Genomic DNA, 12,885 nt, shown 5'->3' on the forward strand with positions numbered 1-12,885 from the left:
AATATGTGACTAGTATTACAACTCTATATAATTTCCGCCAGAAGTAGTAATAATGACGGTGTGACGATCTGTTTTCAAATTTGGTTTTCGAATTTCAAATTCTGATTCTATTTTATATTTAGATTATGACAAAAAGTCAAATCGCAATATAGTCATCAACCGAATATTAAGCATAATGTCATTAAATTAGGGCTTATTTTACATTGAGACAATAGGTATCCTTAACTTTTTGCTGTAAGTTTAAAACTTTTTATGAGTTAATAAGAAAGCAGAATAGCAGTATCACCTTCGCGTGTTACCGCCGATACCCGATGTATCTTTCTAAAATCCGAAGGTCGTGCTCAGAGTTAACTCTGCTACCATGCTGCTCATTTAATACTGCATCCTAGTCCTTCAATCCTCCTAGCTATCCAATCTCAAATCATTTAAATCAAGCAACGCAAGCACGACGTCCAAACATGATGAATTAGTCGCTATGGCGCGCTAGGAATGTGTCCTGACAAATATGTATCTACCTCGCTTTAACAAGGCTCTATCTCTTACTAGTAACCCAAGACTTTAGGACCCTATGTCTGACAGCCATAATTATCTATATCTACATCGTGACATCTGTCCACGGGGACAAGACATATAATTAATTAAATTAATAAGTAGCCATGTGGGCGTTAGGACTAGTTTAAGAACGCGTTTGATTAATATTGATTAGTTTGGAGAACTCTGTAATCGGTAGCCCGTTTAAAAGCATTTACATTCGACGATATGGGACATCTGATTAAAAACTGTCAGACTCGGTTATTAAAAGAATGCGACGAGCTACCTTTATTTGATAAATTCGTGACATTCGTGATATATAAATAAATAAATAAATATTATATAGCACATTCTTACATAGATTGACTAAGTCCCACGGTAAGCCTAAGGAGGCTTGTGTTATGGGTACTCAGGCAACGATATATATAATATATAAATACTTAAATACATAGAAAACACCCATGACTCAGGATACAAAATCTGTGCTCATCACACAAATAAATGCCCTTACCGGGATTCGAACCCAAGACCATCGGCTTCGCAGGCAGGGTCACTACCCACTAGGCCAAACCGGTCGTCAAAATGTGAAACGGTGGTCGTGATAAAACTTAAGAAGAAAGTTTATTCTGCATTAAAACCCAAAATGTAACTAAAGTGTCATGGTGGACTAGCTTACATCCAAGCTTACGCTTACGGCCAAGCACGGGCCAAGGCTATGTGGTGCTGAGGTAGTATAGAGTCTGTGCAGAAAGAGAAAAGTCGTGGAATGTATGGGACCCAATACATTCCACGACTCTTCTCTTTCCGAACAGACTACGCCTGTTGAAATTATATTGCAATATCGTTTTAAATGTCTTATTTAATATTTTTACAGGATTTTATAATCGTACCTCTTTAAACATGATGTAAAATAAAACTTGTTACTGTCAAGATGTACCTAAACCATATACACTTTAAAAAGAAGAAATTTGAATGTTTCATAATTTGGTTTAATGGCATATAGCCTAAGTTTTTGATGTGAAACTGCCAGAATATCATAGCAAAATATTGTAAAAAACACTACCAGCAGTATATATTATACACAACTATAGTTTGTCAAAGGACTGTCTCATTTCAAACATAGACAGAGAGAATCATACTATCTTTGTCTTACACTAGTACTAGCACCCAAAAGAAAGTGATGAGTATAATTTTCCTGGTTGTTACTGACTGACAAACTGGTTTGACCAACTATATCTTTACCCGTTTTTTTTATGTGGCAATATAAAATTCGAGTGTCAGTGTCACACGCCAGTTAACAGATGTCAAACTTATCAAAGTCAATGATTATGATTACCGCTTGCAATGTTTGTATTGTTGTGCTTTTTGTTGTGACTAAACGAAGCCAAAACATTAATTAATTATAATCTACCAGTCTTAAACTTATTGCAATCATGGCTGATGACGACAGTAAGAGACTACCTATTATTTTTTCCTTCAATTGAAACTCTTTTCGATTAAAAAGATACACTTTAAACCAGAAAATTCTAACCTATAAAATTATTTTATAAAATGTTTGTTTCATTAGAGCTCAATCATCCATATATCGAAAAAGTAATATTTTCTGTTGTTTTAGGTCCTTCCGACTGCAGCCTGCTTGTAATTGTAGTGGACACAAATCCTAACCAGCGTTATATTATTGAAGACCCTAAAGTGCTCACGAATTGCCTAGATGCAGTGATTGCGTTCGCTAACTCGCATTTGATGCAGAAGTCAAAGAATCAGTTGGCAGTTATTGGATGCCATTTCCACAAAAGGTAGAAGTTATAAGAATAAGAAAACATTTATTGTCACAAAAAAAGAGAGATTACAGGAATATATCAAAAAAAACATTAACAATTGGCATGCGCGACAAAAGGAACGGGCTCAGCATATGCTGCGCCAGCCATTTCAATAAGAATTGACCGCACATCGCTGATTTTCAGTCTACCCCCTTACTGAACCACATTGATATGTATGCGGCATATTATTTTTTGATAACTAATTTGCTTGTTTTAGCTGTTGGCTACCTACCTACCTTGTTGGCAAACTATGTTTAAATCTTCTTAATGCACTGATGTGGCATTGATAATGAATATTACGCAAAAGTCATTCAGAGGGTCTACTGCGAAATATGAAGATCAAGATTTCGTTATCTACTTCTCAATCACTCATGCATATTCGAATGATAGAGAAGCAGATAACGAAATTTAAATTTTTGTGTTTTGCGGTAGTAAACAAACCGCCTTAATGCATCAGTCATATTTTATTTGCAACAAATTATCTGTGAAAACTTGTCAAAAGTCTGTTTAAGGTGTAGTATGTACAACTTACTCTATGGTTTAGGATGTGCGCTAGAGCTGCACTCTGGTGGCAAAACAATGCAGTAATCCCTATTAGTGCATGAAACTATAGAAATGGCTGAGTGGACAATATGCCATGGGCATCGGGGTATATAGGAGCCACTCATCAGTTTTCAACACAGGAGTGACCTAGCATACTCGTAACACAGTTTGTGTATTATTATTAATTTCTATACTACCCTACTTTCTATGTACCCATATTCAGTCAGCAGCAAAAGTAGCTTCAGTTGAGGTAAGGTGTTCAAAATTATTTGAATACACTCTTATTCTCTTCTGCTTAATGGGGTTGGTAACTGTCAAAGGTTTGCATAGATGGCGCCATAGTGTGCCCCTTTCTGCAGTTTGGTTCTATGAGATTTGGCTTAAAGGGCTGGCATCCAGGCCATAAAATACCAAATAAAAACAAAAATTTAACACAATCCTAGGGATTGACAGGGCGAGCTATACTAGCGCCATCTGTGAAATACTTCAACCGGCCAACCCCATTATTTTAATATAATATTATTATTAATGATTGTAATTTTTACTTATATTTTGTATGACATGTCAAAAGTGCTTATTAATTTATTATTAAGCTTACTTGAATAAACGATTTTTGAAGTTGAAGTTGAAGTATGAACACCACAAGCATTTAGCAACCTCTGTTGCTGATTGTTCAATACCATTGTTCAATTAGGATAGTTATGAAATCTCATTTTCTTTTTTTTTTTCAGTGAATATTTGTATCCTTCCCCCGGGAAACCTCTAGATGTGCGGCAGATTGATGGACAATATGAATTGTTTACTCTAGTCGAGAAAACGATTAAATCAAGGTATATTATATTTTATTCATTTCAGTGCTCAACGAGGGTGCGAGTGATAGGGTGGGCAACGCGCATGTAACGGCCTGGCCACATTTTTTTTTTTTTTATAAAATAAACTGATCGGCGATTTGCCCTAGTCACACCTGATGTAAAGCCTAAGATGCAGGGCCTAAGATGGAGCTCACCGGTTCAGTAACAGCCTATTCACTCTTGTTTTAAAGAGACCGAGGTCATATTGATCAGGGAATACAGATGGCGGGAGCGCATTCCATTCCTTAGCCGTCCGTACCAAAAAGGAGGAGGCAAAACGTTTCGTCCGAACGAATGGAATGTGGACCACGAACGGGTGCATTCGCTCATTGGTCTTAGGCGGCGAGCGGTGCGGCGGGCGGCGCGGCAAGGTAGAGCGGCGCGGCGAGCATGCCACGACTTCGCAGTAGCGTTGGCGGCATCGAGCGAATGGGACGTACTCAAGTGTTTAAAAATGTCTTTGTCAAAAGTGGCTCTTCAGTGCCTCGACAGCAGCTCATATTATTTCATGAGAGATATTTTAAATTATTACCTTTTAATTACGTGCCGCAACTTATGTTTAGGTAGTTTAGACATCCAAATTGCTGGGCTATTAAATATTTCCGTGATAAACACTCCCGTGTCCATTATCGCGCGCGAATATTGTAAAAAAAATTGTTCTACGATTCACCGCCCGATGCGCACCGCCGCTCGCGCCGCTGTGAGTAGTGGCCGCGTTCCTCGCGCCCGTGTCTTTGTTTCCACCGCCCGCCGAGCCGCTCCCCGTCGCCGCTGGTCGCTCGAGCAAATTCGCGCGAGTCGCCGCTGGCAGCGGCGGGTCGTGGCCTCTCTTCTTTCGCCTTATTTTGTAACATTCGCTTTTCGCTCGCCGCCGCCGCTGCCGCAGGTCAAGCAATGTCGTGGCCAGGCAGTAAGAGTTGCAGGCGTACATAGGCTACGGAGGCTGCTTAACATCAGGCGGGCCGTATGCTTGTTTGCCACCGACGTAAAAAGAGAAACAATTAATGTTATAACACATTGTTTAACCTTTTGGTGCTCAGTGCCATCATATAATATTAGTACCTATAGAGTTGTATGTTGTTTGTAAAACTTATGTTACATAAATGCCTAGGTTCCGAAAGGGTTAAATCCATTCAACTTTGGAAATTAATGTTTACTTTGGAGGCATTGTACATGTATATAATTTGTGTTTTACAAAGCAACATCAAATTTGTATCTGCCTCACTATCAGAGGCTGTGAGTTCAAGTCTCACCCAAGGCAGTAATTTTTCCACTTTTAAATTTATTACAAACTTAAAAGATACTTACATTTCGCCTTGTGATTTTCCAGACTAGTAAACCTAATAAAGAGCCAGCCGCAAGATGAGAAGCCCGGGGAATCTCTGCTTGCCGGAGCCCTAGCTATGGCCCTCTGCTATATTGGAAGGGTAAGTTTAATTTTTTAAACATGACTAAAATGCTTTAAGCTAATAATGCGGTTTAACTAACGTATTTTTAGTCACTCGCGCGACATGTTTCGGAGAGCCTGGGTGTCAATTTCAAAACAGGTCTCAAAACAGTGCATAAGTAGCGTCAAAGATAGATATAACTCCGTAATAGATGGATACAGTCTAAGGAAAAAACGTGCCTCGAAAATCAAGAAAATTTGATTCTCGTTCAGAGGGCGCTACTAGCTTTAGCCTACTGTCGTATAGAAGGCGTTGACGGTTTCGTTTGTTATTTAACAATTTTAACGCATATCAGTGAAAGAACATGGGTCAAAATCATAAAATTAATTAATGCAAATAAAAAAAATCATTTATCCATATTTAAATACATTTTATAGTATTTTTATAAATCTTCATTTTTAATTTTAAAGTGTGTCGACAGATGGCAGTGAATTTACTGGGGTTACAAAATTTACTATGACAGTACCGCTCTAGTATAAGTTACTCTATGGTAGCGTCTACGAAGACCGCGCGCCGCGTACTGCTGCACGCCGTGAGTTAAACCGTATTATCAGCCTAAGCTAACGAGGCATTACGGTTGAACAACCTGTAGCATATGCAGATGAATAGGGTTGTTTCCACATGTTGAATTTTATAACTAAATCTAGTTAAATTGATAGAAATGAGCAATTTATCACAATAAATTAGAAAACCTAAAAAATATATTGGAATAATAAATAAATACAAGACTTCAGTTTCAAAAATAAAATTAACTTCCAAAAAGGAGAAAAATAATGGTACCATTCGATTTACATTTTCATAAAAAATATATTGTATAGCAACAATATACATAAACGCAATATTTCACCGACAAAATCGCAATTTCCTTGTTTTCCACGGCTTCTAAGCAATAGCGACGTTACATGCTGACGTCACGATGTAATGCCAATTTTTTAGAAGCGTTTGCTCAGTAAAGTTCGGGTGTCAGACTTTCATACTCATACTCATAATCTTTATTGCATATCACATTGTATCTTAACCTATACTTAACATAGAATCGTGTACAACATGACACCCTGTAGGGCACAGCAAACAGTTTATTCAAGAGGAGAACGCGGTTTTTGTACAAGGTTATATAATGGGTACTTTATTAATTATAATTATTGGTCGTGAAAAAATTCATTTAATGTATAATAGGCTTTTTTAATCAGGTGTTCTGCTAATTTTTTAAAGAATTCATTGTCGGACTTGGTGTTTTTTATTTCGTTACTAATTTTATTGAATATTTTTATTGCCATCGAGTTAGGACTTTTTGAATGTAGTTTTAGTTTCGAGGGGATAACCTGCACCAACTTATTTTCAAACCTGCTGGCGTAGCGTCGGGGTATGTCTGAATGTTTGGTATAAAATTGAGGGTATTTTTTTACAAACTTACATGTTTTCAAAATGTATTTTTGACCATCATTTGTGACTTTTGTATTGCTTTAAGACAATGGGTCCCATACAGACATTTGATCCTCAAAACAAACCTGATTGATTGATACCATTAATAAAATTGTGTAATACCCTATTGATGATGATGCTGTCAATATTTTAATTTGTTTTACAGATCCGTAGACAATTATCGCCCGGCGTACGAATGAGCAGCCGCATCCTCATAGTGACCGGCAGCTCGGACACCGCGGCACAATATATTAACTATATGAACGTGTTCTTTACTGCTCAGGTAAAAAGTTAATGCTTTATATACTTATTGTCCCATTCAAAAGAAGGCACGAGATCTGTCATACATGTAGCTTTTAGGGTTCAGCCATAGACATAGACATAATTTATTGGTAATAAGGTATTACAGGTCACAATTTTTACACACATATAACACACAGACACACACACACACACGCGCTGCTACACACATACACACACACAACACACATAACGGTGTGTTATACACATATAACGTCACAGCCACAGGGGTTGAGGGTCATGCCTAGTGTGACAGTATGTATTTACCTTTTCGACGCCGTGTCACAAAAGCTGTCACTCGGACGCCACGTCACCGAAGTGTCAAAACTGAAATTGAACTTTATCAACATGCACGTAGGTCTATGTTGCTCTGTGGTCTGTGACCGATTAATCCGTCTTTGGCGTTGGACCTGCGGTGCCGATATATCCGTCATTGGCGTCCAAAAGGTTAAAGACCTATCTCTTTCCTATGTAAAAGTGTGACAAGGGGGGGAGACGGGGGTGTAAAAAATCGAAATTTTGTGTGATGTAATTAATTTACGACCCCTTATAGAAAAAAAAAAACCCTTAAAAGTTTTACCTCAGGGACATCAGATAGATCAAATACTTGCAATGTATAACAACGAAGAAACTTGCAAACATAGCTCCGATTTAGCTGCTTACGTCTACCGAAACACAACTGAACATCTTCAAAAATAGCGTTTCTTGTAAGTTTTACTTACATAAGTACGGATAAAGCTATTTGTTAGAATGAGATAATGATATTTCATCTCTCGTTCTGTAGTATAGCTGTGTCCCTACTTACGTAAGTAAAACTTACAAGTGTATCTTGGGTCTTACGAACTATGCGAAGTTGGTTGGTGGTTCGTTTGGGCTATGTGCGAAGTTAGTGGTGCGGGAAATACAAGCAACGACAACGCACGACGTGGTGATAATACTAACTTTCGTAGCACGACAGTAATAATATTATGCAGCGGCCAAAATGTCAAATGAGCAATATGTCCCACACTCACTAGGGCGGCGCCACAGTCATGCATGGAGCGAACATAATGTATAGCCGTATTGACCGTATGGCGTCTTTTTTGGCACAATCTATTTTTTTTAATGAAGCAGAAACGTCTGCGAGCGTTACTCCAAGTTTTTTGATTAAAGGATGCGATTGGACCGGTGTTCCAATAGTCGCAGTTTCGAGTCCTGCCGGAGGTGTAAAATCTTCAATCTATTTATCTTACAGAGGCAGCAAGTGCTGATCGACGTGTGTTCTCTGGACAAGCATCTGAGCTTGCTGCAGCAGGGCTGCGACATCACCGGGGGACTTTACCTTAAAGTACCTTCTCTAGAAGGACTGTTACAGTATTTACTGGTAATCGCAAGTTACTGTTTTTATTTACGTTATAATTTCTAATAGAAGTGTCCCTGGACGTGTCTGAGCCTACTACAACAATGCTGTGATATCACCAGAGGATTTTATCATTATATTGATTATATCAAGGAGGATTGAGGATTATATCAAGTGCCTTCGCTGCCACAGTATTTACTAGTAGGATAGAAATCAATTTATCATTTTTTTTGTCTGAATATTGAAAAACTTAGTGCCTTCAAAATTTTTAGGGCTCCGTACCCAAAGGGTAAAAACGGTACCCTCTTACTATGACTCCACTGTCCGTCTGTCTGTCACCATGATGGTGAATTTTCACAGATGATGTAATTCTGTTGCCGCTATAGCAACAAATAGGTATTCAAAACAGAATAAAATAAATATTTAAGTGAGGCTATACAACAAACGTTTTTTTTGCGTAATGGTACGGTACCCTTCGTGCGCGAGTCCGACTCGCACTTGGCCCGTTTTTTTATTTCAAATAGTAGCGATTATGTTTGGGTGGTGTTAAATGGCCACGATTTTGACGCACCCGCACCACCCACAATAGTTTTACTCTATAGGAACAGAATAGACAACTTTTGTTTTTCTCTATGTGTATGACCCTAGGCTAGGAGGATATAACGAGAAAGGAGACGCCACGTCTGTAATTTTCTGTACAAAAAAGTCTGCCGATTTTTGCGGGGGAGGGGAACGTCAAACGTCAAAATAGCCATGTCAGATAAACGTCAGTCCATACATTGTGTATGACCATTGGCCGACTATTTTCGACAGAGGGGAACGCCTGTCAATGGCTACCCCGTTTGGTTATATCCTCCTAGCTATGACCTTTTAACCCTTATTTGCTTTTACAGTGGGTGTTCCTCCCGGAGGCCTACGAGAGAAAAGCTCTCGTCCTCCCCGGCGGCGGGCGCGTGGACTACCGCGCCGCCTGCTTCTGTCACCGCGAGCCCGTCTCCATAGGCTACGTATGCTCTTTATGCCTCAGCGGTAAGTCGCTTCGATTGTGTAATACGTGCGCGCGTGTGTGTGTGTGTGTGTGTGCATGACTCACCACTAGACCACCAGCGGTCTTTTTTGTAGCATAAATCACAAGACTACATAATTTAAAACGTTACTACACTACGGGTCTTAGACCCGGTCTAAACCAGTCTGTTTTTGACCATTCATCATTATTGGTCAACCGCGGTCATATATTGTCACCTCAGACCTAAAAGACAACATGGATATTGAGCGTGAACGGAGGGCCCTGTCGGTGAGGGCAAACATGATTGCGCGTAAGTTTGCGCGATGTACTAGGGAGGTGAAATTAACTATCTTTAGAGCATATTGCACTTCCCTATATACGTGCAGCTTATGGACATACTACACGCAGCGGGCCTATGGGGCTCTCCGGGTCCAATATAACAACGCGTTCCGGGTCCTGGTGGGGCTGCCTCGCTTCTGCAGCGCGTCAGGGATGTTTGCTGAAGCACGCATAGATTGCTTTTATACGACTATGCGCAAACGATGCACATCCCTGGTGCGCCGGGTGCGGGCCAGCCCCAACCCCATCCTGCGGTTGATAGCCGAGAGGTTTGACTGCCCATATATGAGGCACTGTGAGGACATGCATGTTTCTAGAAGTACTTATTATGTATAAGCTACTTGGGTATGTACTTCTAGAAACATAAGTCAGTTCATTTCAATATTGTTTATTTTTTATTATTTATTGTAATGTTAATTTTTGTGATAATAATTATTCTGTATATATAGTGATAGATGTAAGCATTAACATAGCTATAAGTACTTACTAACACAAGCTATATGAGTCTGTAAAGTTACTCGAAATAAAAATGATTTATTTATTTATTTTTATTTTATATATGCTATTTAAATTTGAAATTATAAAATAGGGCTCTGAAGCAGGCACAGAATATTTCTAGATCAAAATTGAAATTGACTCGAAACTCTTATAAGCATAGATAGTTATTTAAAAACTGTTTTCTTTTCAGTGTTCTGCAAATTCAGCCCGATCTGCACGACTTGCCAGTAAGTATTAGTTACTAAAATATGAACCCTTTAAATGTGTTATACTTATTACTTTTATATTACTTATTATTATACTTATTATTATACTTGTTATTATAACCATTTCAGTGTTTTAGGGTTCCGTACCTAAAGGGTAAAAACGGGACCCTATTACTAAGGTATCGCAGTCCGTCCGTCTGTCACCAGGCTGTATCTCATGAACCGTGATATATAGCTAGACAGTTGGAATTTTCACAGATGATGTATTTTTTGTTGCCTCTATAACAACAAATACTAAAAACAGAATAAAATATTTTTTTAAGTGGGTGGGTGGGGTTGTATTTTTCCCATATAATAAACCTGATATTTTTGCCGTTTTTTGCGTGCGTAATGCGTAATGGTACGGAACCCTTCGTGCGCGAGTCCGACTCGCACTTGGCCGGTTTTTTATATTCTTAACTTTTCTATTAACACATTTATAATGGACATAAGGGTGGCAGAAATTACCTACACAAACTTGAACCCTATCACTGTGAAATAAAGTTCAAGATCATTCAAATACTAAAAACAGAATAATATAAATATTTAAATGGGGCTCCTATACAACAAACGTGATTTTTTTGCTGTTTTTTTTTCCGTAATGGTACGGAACCCTTCGTGCGCGAGTCCGACTCACACTTGGCCGGTTTTTTTTCTATCTGCAATAAATATGGTCAATTCTTTTTTTTTGCAGTACCGTGTTCAAGATCGGCGGGCCGCCCATTAAACCTAAAAAGAAGAAGCTGAAGGTATAGTTGTAGGAAATCTATATAGTTTTGTATTAAAATTAAGTAATTTATCTTGATAATGCTAAATAAAATCTCTCCACAATCACTTAATTTTATTTGACAGGCCAAATCACAAAATTGTATGGTTAGCTCAGAACTAATACCTACTTGCTTTTCACATCACCTATGAGGAAATCATATTCATTTTGCAAAAAAATAGTGTCTTACAACAGAAAAGTGGCACTGATCCCTCCTTGCAGGGAAGAAAAGTGCCACTTTAATCGCTCCTATCAGGGAAGAAAAAGCCCTTTTTCGAATAGGTGATGTGAAAAACATGATACCGTGTAGCGCCATTTACTTCCTTTTTAGGTAGGTACCATTATATTGACGACGTTATATACACGACGTAAGGATTGATATTTGACAATTATGAATTGATCATTATATAATTTATATGAAAGGCTAAAGGTCTTAGCTTCATACACATAAGGGTTAATTCATAACTGTTAAATATCATAAACTGAAAATAGATGTCATATATTAAAGAAAAAGTGACGAAGCCCTCCAGTGGTAAAGGCTGGATTCGAACCGGCGTCTTTAGCAATCCGAGGTAAACCCCTAGGCCACCTCGCCACGACGGAACCCGTCCCAATTTCTCAACTATATGCCATACCAGGCGCTGGTGGCCTAACGGTAAGAGCGTGCGACTTGCATTCCGGAGGTCGCGGGTTCAAACCCCGGCTCGTACCAATGAGTTTTTCGGAACTTATGTACGAAATATCATTTGATATTTATCAGTCGCTTTTCGGTGAAGGAAAACATCGTGAGGAAACCGGACTAATCCCAACAAGGCCTAGTTTTCCCAAGTTAGAAGGTCAGATGGCAGTCGCTTTCGTAAAAACTAGTGCCCACGCCAATTGTTGGGATTAGCTGCCAAGCTGACCCCAGGCTCCCATAAGCCGTGGCATAATGCCGGGACAACGCGAGGAAGATGATGACTGTATTCCGACTAAAACATTCTTTATATAGAGCTAAACTTTGGTCAGCCCAAATTAGCGTAGCTAAGTAGCACTGAAATCTAGATTGTTAAAATATGAGATAGTCGCCGAAAAACAGATAGCATATCGATTTTCAAAAGCAGCGGCAACATAAAATGCAATTAGGCAATGTTAAAAAATTATTAATACGATTGCATATCTTTGCCGACATATTATCTGAAATGCACCTTTTACTTGTAAAAATACTGTTTAATCAGTTTTATTACATGCAAAACTTATTTTATCTTGGACAATATCAATGAAAATTATTTAGTTAAGTATATATGTAACGTAGAGTTTATCACTTTATTAATTTAGCCCTGTGAATATCACAAAAAAATATACCTAAGTACCTGCATAAAAATTAATTATCAGTAAAAATAAACGTGTGACAAAAAAATACATTTTCAACAACAACAACGCGAGAGATTTTAACAAACTTAGGACCAGAATTTTTATCGAAATTAAAAGTACCTATCTTTGTAGAAACAACATTGGTAGGCATTTGTATGGTATGTATAATCATGTAAATTAACTTGCATAAGTAGCCTTAATTAATTAATAATTATATTAAATGTAAGTATACACCTACACGACTTTTTGAACTATACGAAATATCTAAGATTGTATCTAATCTATTCAAAATTAATAAATCGTTGCCAAGTATTACTATAAAATTATACATTAGAAATAATTACCTTCTAATATACATTTAGGTACACACCATTTGTTTAGCTTACTTTCTGAATTACAGACTTTTGTAAATATACAGATTAAT

The 12,885-nt window shown here is 38.1% G+C and overlaps 1 protein-coding gene across 1 annotated transcript; it reads left to right on the plus strand.

Annotated features, from left to right (window-relative positions):
- The first annotated feature begins 1,832 nt into the window (after positions 1-1,832).
- Positions 1,833-11,173, plus strand: LOC134750539 (general transcription factor IIH subunit 3). The gene is made up of 9 exons (XM_063685737.1): positions 1,833-1,980; positions 2,147-2,327; positions 3,626-3,724; positions 5,076-5,172; positions 6,782-6,898; positions 8,150-8,278; positions 9,148-9,283; positions 10,288-10,324; positions 11,037-11,173. The coding sequence occupies exons 1-9, from the start codon at positions 1,965-1,967 to the stop codon at positions 11,095-11,097; spliced, it is 873 nt and encodes a 290-aa protein (XP_063541807.1). The 5' UTR covers positions 1,833-1,964; the 3' UTR covers positions 11,098-11,173.
- The last annotated feature ends 1,712 nt before the right edge of the window (positions 11,174-12,885 follow it).

Source organism: Cydia strobilella, chromosome 20 (genome assembly GCF_947568885.1).
Source record: "Cydia strobilella chromosome 20, ilCydStro3.1, whole genome shotgun sequence".
NCBI classification, from domain to species: domain Eukaryota; kingdom Metazoa; phylum Arthropoda; class Insecta; order Lepidoptera; family Tortricidae; genus Cydia; species Cydia strobilella.